The sequence below is a fragment of the Lutjanus erythropterus genome, chromosome 7, assembly GCF_056507025.1.
Source record: "Lutjanus erythropterus isolate fLutEry1 chromosome 7, fLutEry1.hap2, whole genome shotgun sequence".
In the NCBI taxonomy this organism is placed as follows: domain Eukaryota; kingdom Metazoa; phylum Chordata; class Actinopteri; order Lutjaniformes; family Lutjanidae; genus Lutjanus; species Lutjanus erythropterus.
Genome location: NC_139323.1, coordinates 711,872 through 738,640, shown reverse-complemented (window position 1 = coordinate 738,640; position 26,769 = coordinate 711,872). Strand labels below are relative to the sequence as shown.

The following is a 26,769-nucleotide window of genomic DNA, read 5'->3' as shown; positions in this document are numbered from 1 at the left end:
ATGTTCCTGTGGGCAGGAAGTAAAGCAACAGATGGTAGAAGCGACCACAGGTAATGAATACTATTTAATATGTTTGGTTGCATGTTTGTATAAGTTAATATGTTAGAACTACAAAGGCTACATTTTTTGAAAACAATGTATGGAAATTGCATGTGCAAATGTGTAAAACAAGTGAGATTTTGCTGTTTAAAGTGGTTAAGATTGAATTCACCGCGCTTATCCCTCTTCTGCTTCCTGTCGCGCTGCTTGTGGCGCCTCCACTCTGGGCAAGGTGCGGGAGTGGGGGTCAGGGGTGGTGCCAGCCTCCAGAGCAGACCGCAGTCTCATAGCTCTTCTCTTTGCTCGGTGTTTAACTCAAAGAATGTTGTTCTGTTAACGTCGAGCAGGAACTTGCAGGTGTAAGTGTGCCTCTGAACAGGTAGACGCGATGAAGACTTGCACAAACACAGTGACTTACACGAGAGAGAACACGAAAACACTGTTTTTTTGGTAGAGAGAGAAGCTGCAGTATGTACACACGCCGCCATCTTGGTTATCATCATAATGATGCAGGAGTAAGAATAATATAATTTTATAATATTTTATAAATATTTTAAAATATTTTCTGTTTATGCTTATTCATGTGTTTGTCTTGCTGTACTTACTTTTATGTTTATGTGTTTCTATTTAATAGCATCAAAACACCAAGACACATGAAATGTGTATGTGAAAATTTACTTGGCAATAAACCTAATTCAGAGAAATATGGCAGTAATAAAAATGAAATTATCAAATTAAAATGCAGAAAATATAGATAAATATAGTACATTAAAGTGAAAATAAATGATTACTATAGTTTATACAGAAATTGACTTTTAGATGAGGGTTTGGGCTATGATCACATTTAATCTCAGAATCACCTGGACTTGCTCTGCAGCCTCTCTGTGAATACATCAAGAAACCACAGAGTGCAGTAGAGCCACCAGAGCACCTGCAAGTAGCAATTGTGAAGTTTCATTCTGTCAATCATTTGCTCTGATGTTTTTGTCTGTGAAAGGACCCTTCACTACCTGATCATCTGAAATTTGCTGCAAACTTAACCACTTTTTCTCATTACTAAATGACTATGACTGTGATCTACAATTAAAATAGTTGGTCACAGTCATAGTCATTAGGTAATGAGAAAGGAGAAAGGAGTCAAATAATGAAGATTCAATAACATAACTGGAAATACCTTAACATGAGCAAAACAGGAACAAAAATAACTGTGATGAAGAGAAAATACACACTCAACAAACAAAACAAAAGTCAATAAAAAGGTATATATTAAAACTTGCAGTACCATACCATATTACATTGGCTACATGACCCTCACTGTCAAACATGTAACTCACTTTGGGGGAACTTTCCTTTTTTAACATAATGAAAAAAGGGACCCCAACTGTCATTAAATTGATTAGACAAACCAATAACAGGGAGACATATATTTTCTAGCCTAATAAAGAACAGGATATCTCTTATCTAACGAGAATGAAAGAGAGGTATGCTTGATCTCTAGGAGATCGATATTAGCCATCTGACAATAAGGTTGTAAAAGCTATAACATCTTTTTGGGGCTTGAGGAGAGAAGGTAATGAGGGGGAAACAGAATAAAGCACAAAGAGCGTTAGGTTCAATTTGCTCCCTGATGACCTCAGACAGAGTGTTAAAAATATCAGTCCAATACTTGTATAGCAAGGTACAGAACTAAAAAGAGTGAATAAGATTTGCCAGGGACTGTTGACTGTTGGCATCTATAACAGACCCCAAACATTCTTCTAAGTATTTGCTAACCGAGCCTCAGTATAATAGGTGCGGTGTACTAGTTTACATTGAATAAGGCCATGTTGCGTGCAAATCAAGGACTTATGAACCCTTTGTAATATCTCTGTCCAAAGTTTGTCCACTATCTCCATCCCTAGATTCTCAGCCCTGAGAGCTTTAATAGAGTTGAGTGACTGCAGGCGCGGTGAATGGGTTTGACTGTTGTTACGTGCCACAGTGTCTGTGTGGTGTTGTGCTCTCCTGTGCCCAGGTTCTGCCCCTCCCGCCTTGCAAGTTGCAGTGATTGGCATCAGGTACAGCTGCTCTGCAATCAGGACCTGGTGCTTAAAAGCCTGGAGAGTACAGCCAGTCAGGGCCAGTGGGCCATTTGGCGCACATAGTCTGCATTTCAGGGCCAGTGGGCCATTCGGCAGACTGAGGTCTGCAAGTCTGCAGTCTAGTCCTGCAGGGGCAGGCTAGACTCTCTGTGGCGGTTTGTGTGACAAGTGCTTTGCTGGCTCCCACAGCTAGCGAAGTCACTTCTTGTGTTTGTGTACCATGTGCCTTGTTAGCCCGCATGGTTAGCAAGGGCACTCATTTGTGTGTGTGTGTGTGTGTTTTCATTTAGTAGGCTAAGTTAACCCTTCTGTTTTATTTAATTTGCTAACTTAATTTCACACTTAATTTGGTAATAAAAGAACCTTTGTTTATATTTTTGTCTCAGTTTTTCTTCATTTCCTTTTTCTCCCTGTTAAATGTATTTATTGTTACACCTCTCATCCCCTAGCCCTACTTGGAGGTTATAACATTTTTGGGGGTTTGTCTGTTTGAAAAAGGAATATTTCTTTGTGTTGAGGTTGTCTCTGTTTACCGTCATGGTAAGTGTTAGTGCTTTGATGTCCAACCATTGTCTACCCTTTGTGCATCTGGTGTGTACAACTTTCTCAGATAGTCAGGTGAGTGTCCAGCTAAGCTGCCCTTTAGCTTTTCCATCGGGCACTCTTTTGTTATTTTGCCTTTTTTATTTTCAGAGCTAATTCTGGGTGGGGATGAATTTCTCCAACGGGGGCGGGTTATTCAGGGTTGCAACCAGTGAAATTAAGCCTATAAGTCGCCTCGAGCCTGGCAAGCTCCAGAAGATAGATAGGTAAAGTTTTCGTACTGTGTATGAGTGAAATCGTACCTTTTAAAAATGAAGGATGTTTGAGGAAATTGTCTAACGGTGTGTTACTAGGTTGGTTGGGAAACCCAGAGAATATACTACAAACAAAAGTGCGAACCTGTAAATATCTAAAAAAAACTTGTTTTTTTGCAGGTCCTTCGTGTAGGGACAAATAGAGGACTGAATGGGCACATGTACTAAAGCCTTCAATGAGACTGGAGTGGTGGAATTGGCCTCCAAAACCAGCCATTTAGTAGTAGGATGAAGGGAATCAACCTCAAGCCAGTATTTTAAAATCCTAATGGCAGGCCAATAATAAAAGCTGAAGTTTGGCAAAGACATCCCACCCTGTGTCTCTGCAGACATAATATACGCAAACTAGGAAACTTGTCATTCCAGATATATTCCAAAATTAGACTCTTCTTCATCTTCTTCCACTTATTCGGGGCCAGGTCACGGTGGCAGCAGTCTAAGCAGGGATGCCCAGACTTCCCTCTCCCTGGACACTTCCTCCAGGTTTTCTGGGAGGATCCTGAGGCGTTCCCAGGCCAGACGAGTGACGTAGGCACTCCAACATGTCCTGGGTCCTCCCCAGGGCCTCCTCTGGGTGGGGCATGCCCAGAACACCTCCCCAGGGAGGTGCCCAGGAAGCATCCAATATAGATGCCTGAGCCACCTCAGCTGGCTCCTCCCAGTCTGGAGGAGAGGTCTGATGAGACCAAGATAAACTTATTTGGTTCAGATGGTGACCAGCATGTATGGCGGCAAACAGGTGAGGAGTACAAAGACAAGTGTGTCTTGCCTACAGTCAAGCATGGTGGTGGGAGTGTCATGGTCTGGGGCTGCATGAGTGCTGCCGGCGCTGGGGAGCTACAGTTCATTGAGGGAACCATGAATGCTAACATGTACTGTGACATACTGTAGCAAAGCATGATCCCCTCCCTTCGGAAACTGGGCCCCAGGCCAGTATTCCAAAATGATAACGACCCCAAACACACCTCCAAGATGACCACTGCCTTGCTAAAGATGCTGAGGATAAAGGTGATGGACTGGTAAGCATGTCTCCAGACCTAAACCCTATTGAGCATCTGTGGAGCATCCTCAAACAGAAGGTGGAGGAGCGCAAGGTCTCTAACATCCACCAGCCCCGTGATGTCATCATGGAGGAGTGGAAGAGGATTCCAGTGGCAACCTGTGAAGCTCTGGTGAACTCCACGCCCAAGTGGGTTAAGGAAGTGCTGGAAAATAATGGTGGCCACACAAAATATTGACACTTTGGGCCCAATTTGGACATTTTCACCTAGGGGTGTACTCACTTTTGTTGCCAGTGGTTTAGGCATTAATGGCTGTGTGTTGTGTGTTTGAGGGGACAGTAAATTTCCACTGTTGTACAAGCTGTACACTGACTACTTTACATTGTATCAAAGTGTCATTTGTTCAGTGTTGTCCCATGAAAAGATATAATTAAATATTTGCAGAAATGTGAGGGGTGTACTCACTTTTGTGAGATACTGTATATAAAGCTGTGCTGGGCAATCATAAAGGGTAAACTGTGTAGAGCGTAGTTTGCCACAGCTAAGTTTACGAGAAATATTTCACTTTTATTCAAGTTCAGTTTATAGCCTGACATCTGATCGAACGATTTAATCACAGCAAGCACAGAAATACACAGGCTGGAAATAAAGGGAGACCTTCATTTCTGTACCACACCTGTGTATACCTGTAATATAGGGCATAGATCAGGGGTGTCAAACTCATTTTAGTTCAGGGGCCACATACAGCCCAATTTGATCTCAAGTGGGCCAAACCAGTAAAATTAAAGCATAATCTATCGATTAGATTGAGTTATCAGATAAGAAATATTGTGTGTTCTGCATTTTTTTTGTATTACATTACTTTTGCTTTATTTAAGAACAATGGTAATATACAAAAGAGAAGATAAGACAGGTCTATTAAATGAACAACTATAAATTACTAAAGTAAAAATACTCAGTAAAGTAACTTTTTTTACTTTTACTGTTTTCACTTTACTTTTTACTTTTCTTTCCAAGTACAAAGGTAAAAGTAAAGGTAGTAATGTCTGCAGAAACTACAAACAGAAGATGTTACTAACTCTTTTAACTGAAACAGTCACCAGAATGTTTTGTTAACATGTTAAAATCACAACATTTTTCTTCTGGAGCAGGACAGATGCTCCCAGACCCCCAGAGGACAGGGGACTGGTTTACCAACATGTCACCTTTTTCTCCTCTTATGAGTTTGCAGGTCTGTATTTAGTCATCAAAAAATAACGATAAGAATACCATTAAAGTACAACATAAAAATGTCGATTTTTCAAAAAAGGAAAGAATAACATCCAAAATATTTAAATTGTAATTAAGTAAAAACACTAATACCACAATGTAAAAATACCTAAGTAAAGAAAGTGAGTATTTTTTCCATCACAGCAGGTCAGTGATCAGTGTTTCAGTGACTCTCTGTGGTTCAGTGAATAGTGTTTTATTTATTACCCCCCACATTAAAAACATTGACACCACAACATGATTTTCTGTTTTTGGAGCTGCGCACCTTTTTTGGTCATGTCTAGAAGGTAACTCTTTATTTGCACAACTCATGCAATCTTTTGTGGATCTAGGGTTCCCATCTATACACGACCCTCTCTGTCTCTCTGTCAAACTAATGACAGCAGACTGTCTGTAAACAGCACGGTGTTAAACTCTGCAGTGTTTCACACAAAGACTTTATTTGTGTGGACACCCAGGTTTGGTTTGTCACCAATTTTGTCATTTTTATTTTTTAATCAGTCTGAGAGGACGACGGTATCAGTGATTGATTAGTGATCAGTCTGCCCTCCTCCCTCACCTGTTCACTCTGCTGTGAGAAGATCTCAAAGTTTCTCACAGAGAAACACAGACTCTCCTATTTTATGTATAGGCCTCCTTATACAGTTGTTTAATTTTATAAGTGCATCTGGTTGGTGTCGATGTCATTAACCATCACGTTAGTTTTGACTGTTGTAATAAACTTTGTCATTAACAACAGTCTCCTCCACACGCAGCTTCTCTGCAGTTGATCTGTGCGTTTCCTGATCAGATAAACCAGCGCCGGAAAGACTAGAAAAGTTGCACCAGTTGAAATAGAAGCGTCCCGTCAAAATTTTAAATCTCTCAATAACTTATTGGTTATAGGTCCAGGTCCATATAGGACGGCATCTGGGTCCGGACTCGGACCGCGACCCGCCTGTTAGGGACCCCTGTGATAGAGTGTTCAGTTAAACAACTAGCATAAAACACCATAAACTGTTTTCACCCATACGTGTAATAAATCACCACTTACGCTGCCCCGCTGTTCAGTCTTTCCCTCAGCGTGGTGGAGAGATGACACACTAAACACGTTTTAACAGTTTACAAAAATCATCAAGAATACAGAATCATCACTCATCAGCCTTGCTCAGAAAACTTAATCATCACCTCATCTGCTGGCGCAGTTGACTATTTTTGTGTTAAATTAATGTTTACAGGGATATTTTCCTCTTTACAGACAAAGATACACACATTAGTGGTCCAATGTTTCGCGGCTATTTTGTTTACTTTCAGTGTCGTGTGTCTAAAGTCTCCTCAGACCTCCGTGCTCTCATGGGTTTAGCCCTGCACTGCTCTTAAAGGGACAGTTTTACCTTAGTTGGAACAAACAACTTTTACACTACAAAAAGTCTCCAATTCACCCGGCTACATATAAATTAACGGTATTGTATATCTCTGACCCAAAGCCCGGCACTATGTATGTTGGGAATTATTCCCAGTAAATCTAAGTTGTATGATCTGAAAAAATTATGGTGCCAACAGGCCATGTTAACAGGATGCAAAATCATTGTCAGACAGTGGAAATCAACTTCACCTTCATCTTTTAAAAACTGGATCAAACTAATGACCAACATAACAAATCATGAACAAGTCATATCTAGACTCTCGGACACCAGGACCTGTTTCTGAAAACATGGAGCCCATTCTTGGACTATATTAAAGGTGGACAATGCCCAAGGACTGATTTAACACATCATGAAAAATGAATTTCAGTCTATAAAGCCTGTAGTGAATAATATAACAATATAATATAGTATAGACATAGGTGACATAGGATATCTATCTATTTATTTATTTATTTATTATTTTATTTTATTATTATTATTATTATTATTATTATTATTATTATTATTACTATTATTATTATTATTATTATTATTATTATTATTATTATTATTACTATTATTTTTTTCTTTCTGATTATGTATGTACATGTGTATGTATATACATATAGGCATATGTGTATGTATGTGTATATGTATATATGTATATGTATGTATATGTGGGTATGTATATGCATATAGATATATATTCTTCTTTCTTTAATGTCTTTCTAGTCATAGAGATATGGGGAGGGTTAGATGGGCAGGTGGTACTATGAAAATGTCCTAGAAAATGCCTTACAGTGTTCATGTTAAGACTAAATGCTGGACCTAAATATCAATGAAAAAAATAAATGGGGGAAAAAGTTTTGCATTTACCAGTACACCCCTACACATAACACATTGCTACAAAAATAAATTTACTGTATACTTACAAATGTGCATACCCTTTCTCCATGTACCATGGTATTGTACATTATTGACCTTTATAGTAAACTTTAACCTACTGTTTAAATCTAAATCTGAAGGTCAGTGCAATACACAGCAACATTCAGTGAGACAAAACTTTAATTCTTGCATAGTATAGTCAGTATCAGTGTAAAAAAAAAATAGATTTGTATAGGAGAAACGTGAAAAAACAGCTAAACATTTTGACCAGCATGGCTCACAAGATGATAAAACAACTTTTCATTTTGGTGGTGTTGGCCAGATTATTTACACATAAATTAGATTTTGAAACACAAATTAAATGTTTTGGGTGAGTTATTACTTTGCAAAAATTGAATAAGGTTGTGATGTTCCATGAATCAGCTGTGACAATTGCACTTACAGTTTTTCTCAATCATTTTGGCTAATTTTTGGAAACATTCTTAACTTTATCAAAACTGTAATGTTATCCTTTTTCAGATCCATCTACCAGAAGATTCGTGAATATGAGGTTCTGGACAGAAGGAAGACAGTGACAGCTCTGAGGGCAGGGGAGGACAGAGCCATACTGCTGGGCCTCAGCATGGTCTTCATCTCTGTCATGATGTACTTTGTCCTGGGGATCACGATATTGCGCTCTTACTCTGACAGGTAACAGCAGGCCACAGGCCAACTTACACTTACACAGACTGTTTCAGTTCATAAAACATAATTCATGTTCTTTCTGTGTGACCTCTTGTGATTATTGATTCAAAACTTTCATCTGTGTACAACTAACTATCCACTGAACCCACAGCAAGTGCGTTCTCAGCATACATGGGAAATAAGTGCTCTTTCTCTGCAGTGTATGGACGGGTGAGGCAAGCTGCACCATTGTGAACTCAACCATCGTTTGGGATGTAAACTGTTCATACAGCTGTGGAGCAGAGTGCTGGAAGAGTTCTCGTTACCCCTGTCTGCAGGTTTATGTCAGCCTCAACTCCTCAGGGAAAGTGATGCGACTGCTGCACAATGAGGAGACGCAGGACAGCAATCCAGAGGTACTCCACCACTGATTCCTGTTCCCTCCCACTCTAACTGTTGTATTTGGATTTGGTTAAGGGGATGAATCAGTTTTTTTTTCCATTTGTGTTGTGGCACATTAACCAGACCCAAACGCTTTTTCAAAGTACGTCAGTTATGAAACGCACCTTAACAACAGCTACATATACATGCAAGTTGCAGGCAGCTGACATCCTTACACATACACTTGTACTGCATTATGTAGCATCTTTAATTTTACAAATAAAAACAGCATTTTTTTGTCAAGATGTTTCTAAGTAAACTGATTTTTCTGAAAACTGTGATGAACAAACATCCAGGTATGGAGTATTTTACTGGGACTGACGGATGAATGAATATTCCTTTTCATTTCCATTAAATTACCAGAGTTTAGAGTGAGGTCAATAAATCAGGTCAATCTGTTGGGCTAATAATAGCTTGAATTTTGTCCTACTGTCCTATCTAATAGGATTGCTTCTCCTAAAAGAGCACATATGTGTGGTATGACTTTTTGCAACAGGAAAAGGAAAGATGTTACTAATAACTAGACTTGCACCGATTAATCTGGAGTGTTCGGAATCGGGCCGGTTTTCACATGACGGGCCCTGACCGGTGCCCAGCCGGTCAGCGTCACAAATGTGATTTTGCCGGTCACTGTCACACACATGTTCTGCACGATGGTCACCTCACCTAAACAACCAGTGTTGATGTGTCTCCTCAAACATTTTCTCATTCAGACTCGTTTAACTTCTGTATCTGTTTTTCTCACGCCAAAGTTGTACTGCAGCAAACTGTTACACCGCATCGGTCTCTGGTTTGTTTACATTTGCTTCCACAGGAGATCACGTGAAATTGTGTAATAGTATTTAATAAATATTTAATAGTTAATGTCTTGTTATGAACATCCAATTTAATTTTTACAACAAAAGTTGCAAAAATGTTTGTGAATGCTGTCAATTACAGTTCAGAAATCAGTATCGGCCAAGAAAATTGAAATTGGTGCATACTAATAACATTAACAATGGTCCCTTTCTATTTAAGTGTCTGTGTTACAAGCATGCTGAGGACCAGTGCTCTTGTATGGGTGTCACCCACTGGTCTTTACTAAGCCTAGTCCTAAATGCTAAGTCAGTCTTAGTTAAGACCAATCTTTAGAATGGACTTTACATCAGCTACATCAACCAGATTTAAGCTCAGTCTGACTTATGCCCTCCAGGTCACCCACAAGACTATGGCTGATGTCAAGCATCATGAGCTGCTAGGATATATTGTTAACAATATTTTGATGTCTCCCTGATCTGTAGCTAATGATTTCTGTTTTAGGGAATGCTATGGAGAATCTGAGATTTAAAAAAAAAAATTAAAAAAAGGGCTATTTCATCTCACATTAGGTATAAATCGGTCAAGATTTTGACTTAACACCTGCTTCTGACTTGGTGTAAGATTTATACCCCATCCTTAGCAAGAAGAAGGCTTTAGAATAGATGGTGCAACTTAGAATGCTGAGGTAAGAACAGCATAGCTTAAGACCAGGCATAAATCTTATTTGTGCAACTGGCCCTTTGACCTCATCATTAATATTATTATTTACACCTTTTTTTGTTTTCCTACAGTGACATGTCATTTCTTTTCTGATAGATAGATGTTAGTAATGATAGTAATTAAGGTTCTGTTCCATTCAGGTCAGTCAGATTCAGGGTGCTGCTCTTGTGCATTTAGGCATATTGGAGAGACTGTGCGACATTCAATTGAACCATAATTATTGTCACTGGTAATACGTGTGTTTACTATTTCATATTAACATGGCTGTTGTGAAAGAGGTCTACTGGTATCTTCCTCACTCTCCTGAGGTTTTTTTTTTGTGGCACCAGTGCTGGGCAACTTACAGTTTTATTCATGTGTGGGGTTGCATCAAATACTGCAACTCCCAGCTCCATACAGCTTTAAACTGAGCAGAGGTTTAACCAATCACAACAAACTAAGACATATTTAGGTAGGGAGAAGAATAAGCTGCAGTATTTTTTCACAATAATTTACATTTCACTTTAGATGCTTCACACAGTGCATCACATACAGTGCAGAGTTATATAGAACATTTGTTTACCTCATAACATGAAAGTAAGGTTAATAATATAACTGAGATTACAAAATCTTCAGATGATTTTTAAGGACAGCACCAAGTCTTCTGGGCATGGAATGAACAAGTTCATATTGCTACATCGATCTTTATCCATTCTTCAAGAACAACTTCTTTCACAGCCTGGATGCTGGGTGGAGAGTGATGCAGATGCAGTGCAGCTGGCATACCACACCGTACATCCATAGGTGAGGACATTCTCTATTGTGCAGTGGTAGAAATTTTCCTCCTCAGCGTTCTTAGAAAAGAGACGCTGCTGGGCCTTTTTGATGATGGGGTGCTGTTCACAGTCCAGCCCAGGTCCTCCGAGATGTGCAGGCCAAGAAACTTAAGGCTGGTGACCCGTTCCACTTCCTCCCCATTGATGCTCAGACCTGAGTGCAGTGTGGTCCTCGACTTCCAGAAGTCAGTGATGACTTCTTTAATCTTCTTGGTGTTGAGGTTGAGGTGGTTGTCACTGCACCAGGCCGCCAGTGCTTGGACCTCCTCCCTGTATGGTGCCTCGTCACCGTTGTTGATGAGCCCCACAACGGTTGTGTCATCCGCAAATTTGATGAGAGAAGCCATGAGTAGCAACGCAGTCATGAGTGTACAGTGTGTACAAGACTGGACTCAGCACACAGCCCTGAGGAACACCAGACACAGACAAAAGGAGGTTCCAAGTTGTAGTGTCTGCAGTTTGTTGATGAGTCGGCTGGGGCTGATGGACTTAAATGCTGAGCTGAAGTCAACAAACAGAATCCTGATATATGTGTTGAGGCTTTCAATGTGGCTGAGAGCAGTATGGAGGGCGATAGAGATGGCGTTGTCTGTGGATCTGTTGGACCTGTAGGCAAACTGATGTTGGTCAAAGCCAGGTGGGATGTGGGCCTTGACATGCTGTAACACGAGTCTCTCCATACATTTCATGATCACCGGTGTCAGGGCCACAGGCCAGTAATCATTCAACCCTGTGATGGCAGAGGATTTGGGCATAGGGACTATGGTGGCAGTTTTCAGGCAGGTGGGGACTGTGGATTGCTGCAGTGAATGGTTAAAGATGTTAGTGAATACTGCAGCAAGCGGATGAGCACATGCTTTCAGAACCCTCCCTGGTACTCCATCCGGTCCTGGTGCTTTGGTGTTGTTGGATGGTGGGGGGCTGGTCATGCTCTGATGATGGCAGCTGTGTGTCCTCTGCCTGTCTGTTGCCCTCTTCAAAGCAGGAGAAAAAGGTGTTAAGCTGGTTTGGGAGACAAGTGTCCAGGGGGGGTTGCCATTGTTTGTAGTCCGTAATATTCTGTATGCCTTTCCAAATGGAGAGGGGGTTGTTCTCCTTGAAGCTGGCCTCTATCTGCTCTCTGTACTTTGTTTTAGCAGCCTTGATGCCTCTGTTCAGGTCCTGGCTCCTGTAGGCTTCCCTGTCCCTTGTCCTCAGTGCTGAATCCTTGGCCTGGAGTAGTGGTCTGATCTTGGTGTTAAACCAGGCTTTTTGGTTGGGGAATGTTTTCACCTGTTTCCTTAATGTTACCTTGTCCATGCAGAAACTGATGTATGATAGTACAGAGGAGGTGTGGAGCTCAATGTCTGGGTCTTCAAAGAGCTCCCATATGGTGTCCTCAAAACAGTCCTGCAAGGTTAGTGTGGCCTCAGTCCAGCACTGCACTAGCTTGTACTGTGGCTTAGACCTGCAGATGAGGGGCTTGTAAGATGGTCTGAGTGTCCGAGGTGGGGGGAAGGGCGGGCTTTGTAGGCTCCAGAGATGTTGGTATAGACCTGGTCTAGTGTTCTGCCCTTCCTTGATGTGTGGTCCGCCCGGAAGATTGTACGTCCTGCTAGCTCCATGGCTAGGTCCGGGATGTTTTCATGCAGCCAGGTCTCTGTTATCACCATGATACAGTTGTCTATCCAGTTGTTAACGTCCCGTAGTTTGATCTTGTCCATCTTGTTAACCAGGGAGCGGACATTGGCGAGAAAGACACCGCTGGTTAATGCGGAGTCGCGGTTAGCCTAGCTCTGATGCCGGCTCGTTTGCCTCATTTTCGGCATCTTTCACAGCGCTGCCATTGCCTCCTTTCTGTCCGTTCTCGCCGACGTATATCCTCTCCGGGAACGAGTCGAACCCTTCTGGGGGGTTCCAGCCGGTCCAGTGTTGTTTCAGGCTGATAAGTTCGGTTCGAGTGTAAGTCCTTCTCAATGTGTAGCTGGTAGCTGAAGAGCAGCGGGTCGCCGTGTCTACACGTGCCGCCATGTTTACATTAAAAAAAAAAAAAGTAATGACCTTTTATAGTCAACTGTCTGCTGGACACCTATTTAATGAATAATTAGACTAACCTATGGTTGAATTCTTGTTAATTAGAATTTTGTAGTCTTTGCTCTAAAGACTTTCATTGGATTGTACTCATTTTTGCAACATGGTCTTGAATGAATTTGTTAGGAAAAATACCCTTTTGTGTGTGCAAATTAACAAATCATGTTTTCAATCAATGGCCCACATTGGTGGAGTATTTTGTAGTATAGTAACCCATAGAAAATGTTGATTCTGAAAGGAAACTAAAGGTTTTCTGACAAATCTGTTGGGGTGTACTCATTTATGCTGAGCCCTGTATATACCTATACATAAATTCAGTTGCCAGTTTACGAGGCTCACTTAGCAGTCACACAGCAGACTGCACTAGTTTTAACTTTTAGGTGGTTGTATCCAATAAACTGGCAACTGAGTGTAGATGAGGGGAAAAAAAATGTTTTGAGATTCAGATTTTTGTAGCTTTATATGCAAGACCTTTACTACTGTACAGTTGTATAATGAGTATTATTTCATGATGCTATTGATATGCTGACTTTTTTTTTACAGTGTCGGATTAAACACATCACAAATGTATGTTTATCACAGACAATTATGCAGCTCATCAAAACATTGCTGTGGCTTTTAGCACATGGGAATTAAAATAATTCATCGTTTAGGAACCAAATTCATACTCAGACACTAGATGCAGTTGAACACAGTAAGGGGATTTATTTGAACAAACGAGGGTGGGGGATGATAGTGAAGTCAGGGGACAGGCAGGGGGCAGACAAGTAAGCTGGGTGGATGAGAGGTGGAATGAACTGCTGCAGTGACTGTAGAGGACTGGTGGTAGAGATGACAGCTGGGTCCACAGGCACAGAGAGGAGACATTAGTATACGGACACACGAGGAAATGCATTGGAATCTCTTTAACTATACAAAGAACAGAGCAGCCTGAAGTGTACTATAAAACTGGTAAGAACAATCTAGCACTGCATGGCTGGGGAGCTGGCAACTTAAGCCGAGCACTGATGAGGCAATTGCATGCAGCTGTGGAGGTCCACCAGGTGCCTGATGACTGGGCCCCACCCACAACACACACACACACACACACACACACACACACACACACACACAGGAGAAGGAGACAGGAGAAAACAGGGAGAACACAGGAAAACAACGATCACAGCCTCCAGGTGCCCCAGGCTTGTCCAGATGATCCCGATAAAAGTCCCAAATTAGGGAGGCATCCAGAATGTTGCTGCGAGGAACCCAGAGGAACCTCAGGGCCATAGCCTTAACAGTCCACGAAAAAACGGAACCCCTGGCCCTGGTGGCAGATGTCCAGAATCTGCAAGACAGTGAAGGCAGGGTGACCATCGATGATCCAGGGGGACAGAGGGGGATTGTCCGGAGAGCACAAGGGGCTGGAAGACACAGGCTTGAGCAACGAAATATGGACGGTAGGGTGGATCTTCATACATGCAGGCAACTTCAATTTCACAGCAATGGGATTAATAATTTTGTCAACTTCAAAAGGTCCAATAAAATGGGTTGCCAACTTACAGGACTCCACGTGAAGGGGTAAGGCACAAGAGGAAAGCCACACCTTCTGACCGTAAGTGGGTGCAGGGGATCCAATGACACCTCTGGATGTTGGACTGGACAGTGGCACTGCCACAGCTTCCTCCTGGACAGGGAAGAGGGTTGGTTGATAGCCTAGGGGGGACATAAAGGGGGACATACCTGTGGCAGCACTGGTGAGGGAGTTATGAGCATACTTGACCCAAGGTAACTGTTTTCTCCAGGAGAAAGGGTGGCGAACTGTGACACAATGTAATGCTGCCCTGAGATCCTGGTTGGCGCATTCGTCTGAGGGTAGTAACCCAAGGAGAGACTGGCTGTGGCATCCAGAGCCTGGCAGAAGGCCTTCCGGATGTGAAATGACACAATGTCCCATGGGAAGCCGAAACACATGGAAGACCAGGAGGTCAGCAGCCTCTGTGGCAGTAGGTACATTGGGGAGAGGGACAAAATGCACAGCCTTGGAAAAACGGTCTACAACAGTCATGATAGTATTACCTTTGGATGGGGGCAAGCTAGTGACAAAGTCTACAGCTATGTGAAACCAGGGATGGCTGGGGATGGGCAGAGGGTGCAGGAGGCCAGCTGGGGGTTGATGGGAGGCCTTGCTATGGGCACAGGTAAAGCAGGCAGACACAAAGGGACGGGTGTCTTGGGACATGGATGGCCACCAGAAATGCTGTTTGAGGAAGGCAAGGGTGCAGCGAAAGCCCGGGTGGCAAGTGAGCGTGAAGGAATGGCCCTATTGTACCACATCTGAGCTCACTGCATCAGGCACAAATAGACAACCTGGGGGGCCATTACCTGGGTCTGGTTGTGAGCATTGTGCCTCCATCTCCCACGTAGCTGCAGGCACCACGCAGGAGGGAGGGAGGATGGTTTCAGGTTTGGTGCTGGATTTCTCAGGGGATAACTGGCGGAAGAGGGCATCAGGTTTGGTGTTGCAGGAACCAGGACGATAGGTGAGAGTGAAGTTGAACCTTCCCAGGAATAGAGCCCACCAGGCCTGGTGGGAGTTAAGCCATTTGGCAGAGCAGAGGTAGGAGAGCTTCTTGTGGTCAGTCCAGACTACAAAAGGTTGCTCAGCCCCCTCCAGCCAGTGCTTCCATTCTTTGAGAGCTAGAACCACTGCCAACAGTTCATGGTTTCCCACATTACCATTGTGTTCTGCAGGGGAAAGGCGCCGGGAGTAGAAGGCACAGGGGTGCAGCTTGTGATCTTTAGGTGACCGTGACTGTGAGAATGGCCCCCACACCTGAGTCAGAGGCATCCACTCCCATAAACTGTGGAGAGGGATCAGGGTGAGTTAACACTGGAGCACTGGTGAAAGCTGTTTCAGAGTTTCAAAACAGTATGTCTCATCCCTCGCTGCTAATTCATCCTCCATGTTCTCAGCTAACCCATGTACAGACACTCCTTGCAAAGCTACATCATCCCACCCACTCTTTGCTGCCAGAATCCTAAACTTTACTGCATACTCTGCTACTGACCTAGAACCCTGACAGAGGGAGAGGAGATGGTTAGCTGCATCTCTACTCTGAACAGGGTGGTTGAAAACTTTTGTCATTTCAGCAATGAACAAGGGGTAAGAACTACAAATTGGAGACTGCCTCTCTCACAAAGCTGTAGCCCACTATACCAGTGAGTAAACCCAAAATGAATGACAAACTTGAAATATCAGAGGAGCAAGTAGAAGGCTGCTGCTAGAACATTAGAGAGCACTGGAGGAGGAACCGCCCACAAGCCCGCAAAGCCCCAGAGTGGTGTTCCAGGGTTGGGATGAAAGGTTCACGGGCTGGGGGTGTGGGGTGTTCTGCTCAGATGCAGCTGACCACAGTAAGGGGATTTATTTGAACAAACGAGGGTGGGGGATGATGGTGAAGACAGGGGACAGGCAGGGGGCAGGCAGGCAAGCTGGGTGGATGAGAGGTGGAATGAACTGTGGTGGTGACTGAAGAGGACTGGTGGTAGCGATGACAGCTGAATCCTGAGGCACAGGAGAGGAGATGTTAGTATAAGGACCCACAAGGAAAGGCATTGGAATCTCTTTAACTATACAAAGAACAGAGTGGCCTGAAGTGTACCACAAAACTGGCAGGAACAATCTGGTACTGCATGGCTTGGGAGCTGGCAACTTGAGCCAAACATTGATGAAGCAATTGCATGTAGCTGTGGAGGTCCACCAGGTGCCTGATGACTGGGCCCCACCCACAACACAGGAGGAGACACAGAAGAAAACAGGGAGAACACAGGAAAGCGATCACAGCCTAAGCTGTGATATTTCTTCATTTCTTCTCACTTTTCAATCTGTAAATGAAATTTAGTTGTCCACTACTCATACATGCAATAAAATAAGAGGAACCATATAAAAAATACTTAAAAATGTGTATGTATGTATGTACCTGTGAATAAAAATGTGTCATACTTACATCTACAAAGAATTTGTTGGTCTCATAAACCTGTTCAAAATTTAAGGAACAGTTTGCAATACTACAGTGGCTCATTTTCATAGTTGACTGCTTTTGATTGGTTTCCAAGGAACAAGAATACAAATTACAAATGTATTTATTATCTGAGAAAAGTTTTAATGGCAAATCACTCATTTGAAATTGGCTCTTTACACAGTTACATATTCCATATGTAAGGGACTGACCCCTCTGGGGCTGCTGCCATGGATATTTCTTTGAGACACACCACTCCATGGCCCATGCAGTTTTAAAAGGATCAGGTGTGTATGCATTTACTCATCATGGGAGGATGTGCATGTGATCGCGAGATTCGGCAAGACTAGTGCATGATCCAAGATCGCAGCCAGTTGCTAGATTAAAAACACAGCTAATACTTTTCTCTTCTGCTCACAAAAAGAAAACTGTTCTATTCACCATCATCTGCATTTACATAACAAACCGACCTGGAAGACCTTAAGGCAGTGGTGCCCAACCCTGGTCCTCAGGGACCCCTGTCCTGCATGTTTTAGAATGACAAACTTCATTCAAATGATCTCTGCAGAAGCCTGACAACAGCCTGATCATTTGAATCAGGTGTGTTGGAGCAGGGAAACATCTAAAACATGCAGGACAGGGGTCCCTGAGGACCAGGGTTGGGCACCACTGCCTTAAGGACTACATAGATGAATGCTTCAACCAACTCTGCACAATGACCATCACAACTTCATCTCCACACCAAGCAACAAGAGATGCCGGCATTCTGACTCATTCCACAAGTCTTCAGATAAATCATGCTCTGACTGGTCAGAAGTCAGAGATATTTTGATTTCAATTTCAATTTTTGTTTATCAGACTTGACACGCATATCACACTGGTAGAAGTACTCCACAAAGAATTCCAGCAGCTCCTCGAAAGCCTGGAATTCACCCAAGAGCAAATAACCATGCTCACAAAAGAAAAAAAAATCTCTCCAACGCTCTGTCACCACATTCACAAACTAGCTCAGCTCTGTCACCAAATTAAACAAGGATGTGAAAGAAACCATTCTTGAATTACAGTCGTGCAAAATGAGACAACCTCATTTTTTCCGGCATCCCAGAACAACCACAAGATGACAACCCAAAACAGCTGATCAAAGATTTCATGACCACTCACCTCAAAATATCTCTAGACACTGTTAAGGACATTTTGTTCCACCAAGTTCACCGCATTGGACCAAAAAACCCCACAAACAAACACCCACAACCCATTGTCGTGAAATTTGAACACTTCAAACAAAAGGATCAGGAGTGCATGCATTCACTGATTCATTGATTTCCACTGTGGTGGAGACATGAAAGCTTCAGAGTTTGGGAAGGATGATCACTGTGTTATGGTGGGGGCCAAAGACCACCTCTCAGAATAGCTGGTTTGCCTTTCTTCTTTTATGATTGACAAATTAAGAGGGCTACTAATACAGTGTATTGCTGGGATAGTTCAGGTTACGCATCTTTGTTCTCTCCCCTATGTTCAGCAAACAAACACAAAACATATTATCCACTTACTGACCCGATCGGTGGGAATATTATATGGGGGTCTTGCTGCTGAGTCTAACCCTAGCAACATTTAGCCTCTCATGGGATTTATTGAGGGTCAGGTAGTTGATAGGGGCTGCTTCTCTTATCCTGTGTCGATGAGGGAGATTGATGTTCTCACCTTGCAGCCCTCAGAGGAGGATGATATGTTCCCCATTTTGGCAAAAATCAGCCATAGAGGAAAGTGAACAACAGTCACCTGTCCCCCAAGAAATTGTTGGCTCTTGCTTTAAATACTGAACTGATCTGATGGGGGGCCGCCACCCTCCCTCTTTGGTGATGAGACTTGGAGTCGGTCTACATGCTTACTGATTCTTCTGTTTTCTGACTTTGAGGAGGTGATCCAGAAGCAGTTTCAGACACCATCAGGTGGTGCTTGCTGGGAAGGGCTCTGTAGATGCCTGGCATCAGTTCACTATCAGGAGAGGATCAGCTATGGGCCATTACCTCCTATGGACCAGGCTTTGGCAGCATTAGTCTCTCCATCTTAAGTCAGTCCTTGGGAAGAGTGGCTGTTGTAGTAAGATCTCCAAATGATGGAGGCTATATTGGACAAAATGCATGGCGCTATGGTGGTCCAGACTCAGCTGGCTAACACAGAGGCCATACTGACTCTTAAGCAGCGCTATCTGGCTCACCAGCTGAAGGATAGGTGTAGTGCAGAACTACTAACAGAGTTGTAACAGGTCTCCTCACTTCTCCCTAATCTGATGAGGGAGCAGTCTGGAAAAGCCATGGCAGGTCTTTGAGGAGTAAGGTGTCACCTCTGGCTGTCACAGTCCATGCTGCAGCCAGAGGACAAGGCATGTCTACTTAAGCTGCCTGTGGAACCATCCACCATGTCTGGGCCTGATGCTGCTAAGATACTTCAGCAAGTGCAGGAAGCTTGTGCTTGTGAGGTGTCAGGCCCTTTGAGGTGGAGCTGGGAACAGCATCGGCCTAAGCCACAACAGTCTGCACAATCACAGCCTACCTGGAGTCAAGGGGATCTGTGGGGCTGGCTGGATGCATCACAACAGTAGTAGTAGTAGACAATGTAGTGGTAACCAGGGGCTGCCCCAGCCCTCGTCTTAGTCCTTACATGATGGCACCCCAAGCTTGCCCCGACCCACAGTAGTCCCATGCATGAAGGAAAGCCTTGTGGGCAGACTCCTGGGTTGTTTCAGTTGTATTGGTTACAGTTTATGAGCGCGTCTCCTGTGACAATGCTGTCTGTATTTTCGATGATTGCAGACCACCAGCACAGAGAGGCTTTGCACTCAGAGGTCTCTCCTCTCCTGACAAAACAGGCTGTCAGGGAGATGGGGTGAAAAAATTGTTAGGCAGGGTTTTATTCCCGACATTTCTGTGTACCCAAGTGGGATAGGACTGGCAGGCCAGTTTTGGACATCAGGAGCCGAATGCAGCAGCTGGAACGCCTGAGTGCAACGTTATGTCTGACTTAGAACGGAAAGTTACAGCCAGTTTAAGGTTAAGACGAGTGCACTAGTTAGACTTAAGCCTGTAACTTTTATGCATAGTGTGGAACAGACACATGCTGGAAACTCATACTTATTTCCATGGTAATTTTAACAGAATCACACAGCCAGAAAGAGAAACAAGGATGGCAGCGTGTATTGTTTACAGTATGATTAATAAGGGGGCATTCAGAAGAGAAAGAGTCGTCAATGACAGGACAAATCTGCTCGATATATATATTAAGAAAGTGAGCTGAACCCTAAACTGTTCATTCTAGGTTTATATCCTGATAGACATCATATGTCTAGAAAAAATAATCACTGCCATGGATTAATGTTTACTGCGTGCAAAAAGAGTCATAGCACTCTCATGGAAGAGTACCACCAAACCAAAATTCAGTAGCTGGATTAATGAAATGTCCACAACTTTACCTATAGAGAAGATTACTTACATTATAAAGGGGAAACTATCATTATTTCAAAATATTTGGGGTATATTTTGATGGGCCGCCTTTAACTTTTCTTTATGGCAAACATTCTCCATGGCATTGTTTTAATAAGCTTATGCAATGTCACAACATTTATTTCTGTCCAGAATTGCATTAATTTTTTGCCAAGATCTTGTATTGATGATGATGGGAGAGTCAGACTGCTGCATCAAGTCTTCTCCAGCACATCCCAAATTTTCTCAATGGGGTTAAGGTCTGGACTCTATGGTGGCCATGTGAAAATGATGTCTCATGCTCCCTGACCCACTCTTTCACAATTTGAGCCCAATGAATCCTGGCTTTGCCTGTGCCATCACGAAAGAAAAAAAATCCAATGATGGAAAAAACCGTCTGCTTGTTCAGTAAATTCAGTTAGTGAACTGACCTATTTTTTTGGCCACATAACATTGCTCAACCTCAACCTGAAGCAACCCCAAATCAGAACACTATTATTATTTATGGAAGCAGTGACTGATTTCCATGCTGACAGCTTCTGCCTGTTTGTGCTGGTATTATTTAATCTTGTCGTGAGGACTTCTTTTTTCTCTGCATATAATTTAATTAGCTACATAAAATTACCTTCCTTTTCTTTTGATTAGTGTTATTATCAATTTGTTTGTTTTTCTGAACTCTGGTTGAGGCCATACTGCATTTACATAAGCTTTTGTTCCTTCGTTTACTTTATTAAATGCATTTGAACTGTTATCTTCTTCACTGTTGGCATTTTTGGATCCACTATCTTGTTTCATTTTGACACACATAACAGTACTGACCAATAAGGACCCAGCAGACTCTTCTGTTTTAGAAGAGCTGAAGAGGGTGTGCTCTGAATTGGTGCAACTGGGCTCATCCATTGAAGGCTGCAATGATTTAAAGCACAGATTATTTAATTCTTAATGGAGAAAACTATTCTGTCAAGGCCCAAAATTCTGAACAATCCTTTAATATCTCAGAACTTGGCAGTGCTTGTAGACCTGAAGAGTGGGGTCCCAGTGGGGTTGTCGCCATCTTCTGTCCCGATGGGTCCGCTGTCATCTTCTGTCATGGTGGGGCCGTCACCACTATCTCCAGTCCCAGTGGGGCTGCCATTGCTACCATTTCCTGTTCCGGCTGGACTACAGCCATCTACTGTCCTGGTGGAACCGCTGCCACCATCTCCTGTCCCAGTGGGGCCACCACTGCAACAATTCTTGTTTCAGCTGGCCGCTGCCACTGCAGCCACCTCCAGCCCCAGCTGGGCTGTCGCCACCACAGCCACCTCCAATCCCAGCTGGGCCGCAATTACCTACTGTCCATGCCCATACTGAGCTGCAGCTGCCTCCAGTCTCCCTGGCATCACCAGCTCACCTGATGGATGCTCCATCATCGCCTTAATTGTCGCCACCGTTGCCGGCCTCCAGAGGGGTCACACTTTCATCTTTGCTGCCATCACCGGCCTCCAGAGGGGTTCTGCCTTCTGCTTCATCAGCTGCTGGAGGGGTCCCATCCTCATCAACAGCTTCTGGAGGGGTCCCATCCTCACCTTTTGCCTCCTGCTCGACCTCCCAAGGGGTCCCATCTTTGCCTTTGGTTTCCTGCTCGTCTGCTAGAGGGGTCCCGCCTTCGTCTTCACCAGCGCCACCAGCCGCCAGAGGGGTCCTGACTTCATCTTTATCAGTGCCACCAGGCACCAGAGGAGTCCTGCCTTTGTTAGCACTCTCGGCCACCAGAGAGTTCCCACCACCATTGGTGGCCAGAGAGGTCCCGTTGTTTTAGTCTTCTCCATCAACAAGTGGAGGTCTCATCTTCACCTTCATCAGCAACCTCCTGGTCGCCATCACCTTTTGTTGCCGACCTCCTGAAGGGGTCCAACATCTTCATGCCTGTCCTCCAGAGGTGCTCTGTCTTTCAAGCCTGCCTTCAAGTAGTCCTGGTCTGCTCCCCTGAGCTGACCCCAGGCCACCCGTCTGAGGTCTCCAGCTCTGCCTGTGCCCTGCCCTCAGATGTCTGCCTGAGGTCTCCGGCTCTGCCTCTGCCCTTAGGCTGTCTGCCTGAGGTCTCTGCCTCTGCCTTACCCTCGGGCCATCTGCCTGAGGTTTTCACCCGGCCCCTGTCCGGTCCCTGGGCCAATGGACCGATCCTTGTTGCCAGGCTGTGTGCTTGAGATTTGTGACTCACCTAACACCAATCAATATTAATCAGTAAATACATGCACACCTGGTCCTTGTAACGCTGTGCATGAGCCACAAAGTGGTGTGTCTTAAAGAAATATCCTTATCAGCTGTCCCAGTGGGGTCAGTCCTTGTACATATGGAATAAGTACCTTTGTGGAGACATAGTGTCTTCATTCAGAGAACCAAGGTTACAATGCAAACAAACATTATACACCTAAAACAATATCTCTCATTTTCTTTTCTGTCTTTCAGTGCTTCTACATCCCAAAGTGCCGTAAGGACTATACAGCCACACATGCAATAGTTCAGAACATTTCTCAGCGTCTCAGGTCTCAGCACACAATCCAGTGTTTCGTGGACCCTGAAGACAGAATGGACAGTGCCATCCTGACACAGATGTATGGCCAGGTCGCAGTGTTCCACTCCCTCTTCTGGCCAACCTGTACCTTGATTGGAGGAACCATCATCATTGCCATGGTGAAGCTGACCCAGTATCTGTCCATCATGAGTGAGCGACTGAGCCGTATTAAAAGGTGAAGGATAGGAGGGCCATAAGTTCAAAGGGAAGTTCCCTTTAAATGGACACTGGCACAACGAAAGCATCTTCATGGGGCTGGGACACAGTGACAAAGAGGAGAGACCAATGACAAGTTGTCTGTGACACCTGGAATGCAGGGATCCCAGACACACTGCAGTGACAATATAAAAGGGCTGGTGGTTTAAACTCAACAACAATCTTTCGAACTATCATTTCCATTATTTATTGTGGCCAGTAATTTCAAAATGATTTGTACAGATGTGACATAATGTTTTAAGTACAGGTTCTGTGTTAATGGTTTCACAAAGCCAGTTGTTATCTGAAAGAATTGTTCAGAAGTTTAGAAATTATGCTTATCTGCACTGATATATGAAAAAGGGATGGCTGTTGTCATTTTTGAGCATGACCATCAACAAATTCTGACTGCATTTCTTCCTTAGCATAAATGCTGATAATAAATGTTGGCTAGAGTAAAATACTTTGAGCAATCAGAAATGTTATGAACTGCAAGCCCCACCCCCAAAGTTACTGTATTTTAGAAAGCAGGCCTACTTACCCCCAAGCAGTGATTTTTTTGTGGAATAAAACACTTGCTTTAGACCCTGGTCCCTGCAGTGGAATTGCCTCCAAAGGATTCTCTTCCCTGGTTAAATGTGGGGCTACGGTATAGCCAGCAGCTTCTTAGCTTAGCACAAAGTCTACAAAGATGGAGATGAAACAGAGTTGCTCTAAAGATGCTAATTAACACCTAATATCTTTTTGGCTTAATTCAGGATCTCTCTTTCCCTCTAGCAGTCTTTGTAATAAGCTAAGCTAACAGGCTCCTGGCTGTACCTTCATATTTAGCTCAGAGGCATGAGAACAATATCAATCTTCACATTTTTGAAAAGTATTTGGGGGGCTTTTATGCCTGAATTTTAAATAGGACAGCTGAAGTGAAGGCAGGAAAGCTGCAGAAGACTCAGCCTCAGTATATGGGGCAAACGCTCTACCAACTGAGTTACCAGGCCACAGTCAATCTTCTCATTTAATTCTTGGTAAGAAAGCCTGAGTCCTGAGTTCCCATACAACAAGGGCAGCTAATGCTTTCCTGTATCTGTGTCTTAGGATCAGAGATATATCTACTTTTTAACCATTAACCATTAACCATTCATTGTGAACTTAATTGTTCACGTAGTTGCCTGTATACTATGCATATTACCAGGAGATTCTACCAGATGGCACACCACACAACCCTGACTATATGGAACTAGATGTAAAACCTGTATTATTTTATGGAAAACTAGTTGCAGTGGACCAGTAATTGACAAAATTTCTTGGCCAATTCAGGCATTTGATAACTGGTGAATAAAACACTCTATCGGTACCATTCACACTCGCTTTTCCCAACATTTTCTGCTATGTATGATGTATGGATGGTATTTCGACTTGTTGCCATTTATTTTGACAGGTTTCCACGTTATCTTCTAAAATAGTATTGGTCTGTCACCAGCTATTTTGACAAGCATATTTGTCAAAATGTGGCAATTACACATCACACAGATGTGTGTAATTTGAGGCTTGAGGCTCCCTTTATGTACAAAAAAAGATACATCAATTTCTAACCATGTAAATGTCACTGCCCGCATACATCCATGTATCCTCTAACCCACTGACCCCTGGCCCTGCCACATTCCCATACTGCCCCTACACTGCCATACGTACATACAGATAGTGTTTATTTCTGAAGACGTGCATAACGAACAGTCAACAGGTTATGTCATCATGCACATGCAAAAACAGGGCGTAAAAGCATAAGGAACTATATCTCCACCCTTACAATAAGAGAGCTGGCTGTTGAGATCCTATGTGGAGACAATTTACCAACCACTGCTCTGATAATACAAAATGTGTACATGGACTCATCACATGCAGCTGAACTTCTGGGATTCTTAGATTATTAGTATCAGAAAATGAAGTGCCTCTGCATGACAGTGGCAGTCCATTTTCTGCTTTCATTTCTTCTTGTCACACTGAAGCTTAAAGGTCCCATATTATGCAAAATGCACTTTTTCAAGGTTTTCCAGTGAAAATATGTGTCCCCGGCCTGCCTACAGACTCCTCAGACAGTTGTCTCTCTCCCTCTCTTGCTTCCTCCACCTTTCAATGAAAGTAGGCCAAAATGTTCCATTTAGATTTGGATCCCCATATGACATCCTAAGGGGAGCACTCCTCTGGGCAGGTGAGACTCCTTGTGCTGTGTGTCTGTGCTGCCCACAGACAGACTTGAGTCCACCTCCAAGTCACCATGTGTTTTCCACGCTTTGAGCAAAGCACACCAACTGCTCTGTTGTTGCCTGCAGGAACGAGCACAAAAGTCTTCATCTATTCTCCTCATCTGACCCAGTGAAGACCTAGTGGATTAATTTTATTTTTAAGTAAAATGTCCCCACAACACTGGGTAAAGTGTTGTGTGTGTGTGTGTGTGTGTGTTCACTAACCATTTTACTTTGGACTGCTTCTTCAACGAGGGTAAGTACAAAGCCGGATTCACTTCAAAACTGAAGCTCAAGGATGGATCAGTACTGACTGTGACTCAGCTGCAGATATGGGAGCGGTAAGTTTTACCATGTTTTTGCCGCTTTACTGTGTATTCAGCCGCTCGATCCTGGTGTTAGCATCGCAGCTAATATGGGTAGCATCTACTGTGTACTCACAGGAGTATAATATTGAGGGAGAGCCAAAATAATTTGTGTGTGCCTCATATGAAGCCAATTAACTAAACAGAATGGTAAGTTGGATGCTGGTAATTGTTTTTCATGTCACTTTTTGTGTGACTTCTGCCAGGTTTGTGTTGTCGGCTCTATTGTTATGGACCCCTCCTCTCTCCTCTGCCTGGCGATGCTGTGTAACTTAGATAAACGCCAAGTTTCTCATATCTGAAATGTGTAGCAACCTGCTGCAAAATCAAGCCGAGAAACTTATATTCAGACTAAATCCTCTATTCAGTATTTACAGTGCTTCTCCACTAATGCACACAAGCTTAAGGACAACAGTACAGTAACAGTAGTCCTGCATTACATTACAAACAACACAGTGGGGGTGAAGGACATTGCAGGAGGAGGAGAGGGACACGTCCATAATGACAACTGTTGCTTTGATATCAATACAATTCATAAAATTATGTGACGACATGGGTTATCGGTTTTTACTCACAAAAAGGGTATTGCACACACTAACAATGACCAAGTCACACACATAGTAGCTGTTATTATAAATGTATTAGACCCATAGCAGTATATGATTGTATATATCGTCCCAGTAATAATAATAATAATAATAATAATAATAATCATCATCATCATCATCATAATCTTTATTTATAGAGCACTTTTCAAAATTCACATTACAAAGTGCTTCACAAAGGCAACAAAATAAAACAGACAGGATCCATCGTCACACAACCACTAAGACAGATCAAATAAAATGGTACAGAGCAAAAATAGGAAGGTAAAAACATTTTTAAGAAAAGCAGTGGACAACAGTTCA

General features: G+C 43.2%; 1 protein-coding gene across 1 annotated transcript; it reads left to right on the top strand.

The window, feature by feature from the left end:
* Positions 1-24,371, top strand: s100p (S100 calcium binding protein P). Its single transcript, XM_084722103.1, has 4 exons — positions 1-50; positions 8,037-8,207; positions 8,401-8,596; positions 22,956-24,371. The coding sequence occupies exons 1-4, from the start codon at positions 1-3 to the stop codon at positions 23,238-23,240; spliced, it is 702 nt and encodes a 233-aa protein (XP_084578229.1). The 3' UTR covers positions 23,241-24,371.
* Positions 24,372-26,769: the final 2,398 nt, after the last annotated feature.

Bases quoted from the DNA above. Each gene is read 5' to 3' on its own strand.
- s100p (XM_084722103.1), top strand. From the start codon at position 1: ATGTTCCTGTGGGCAGGAAGTAAAGCAACAGATGGTAGAAGCGACCAC. The intron at 51-8,036 runs GTAATGAATACT...ATCCTTTTTCAG, and splicing joins GATGGTAGAAGCGACCACAG to ATCCATCTACCAGAAGATTC. The intron at 8,597-22,955 runs GTACTCCACCAC...TCTGTCTTTCAG, and splicing joins CGCAGGACAGCAATCCAGAG to TGCTTCTACATCCCAAAGTG.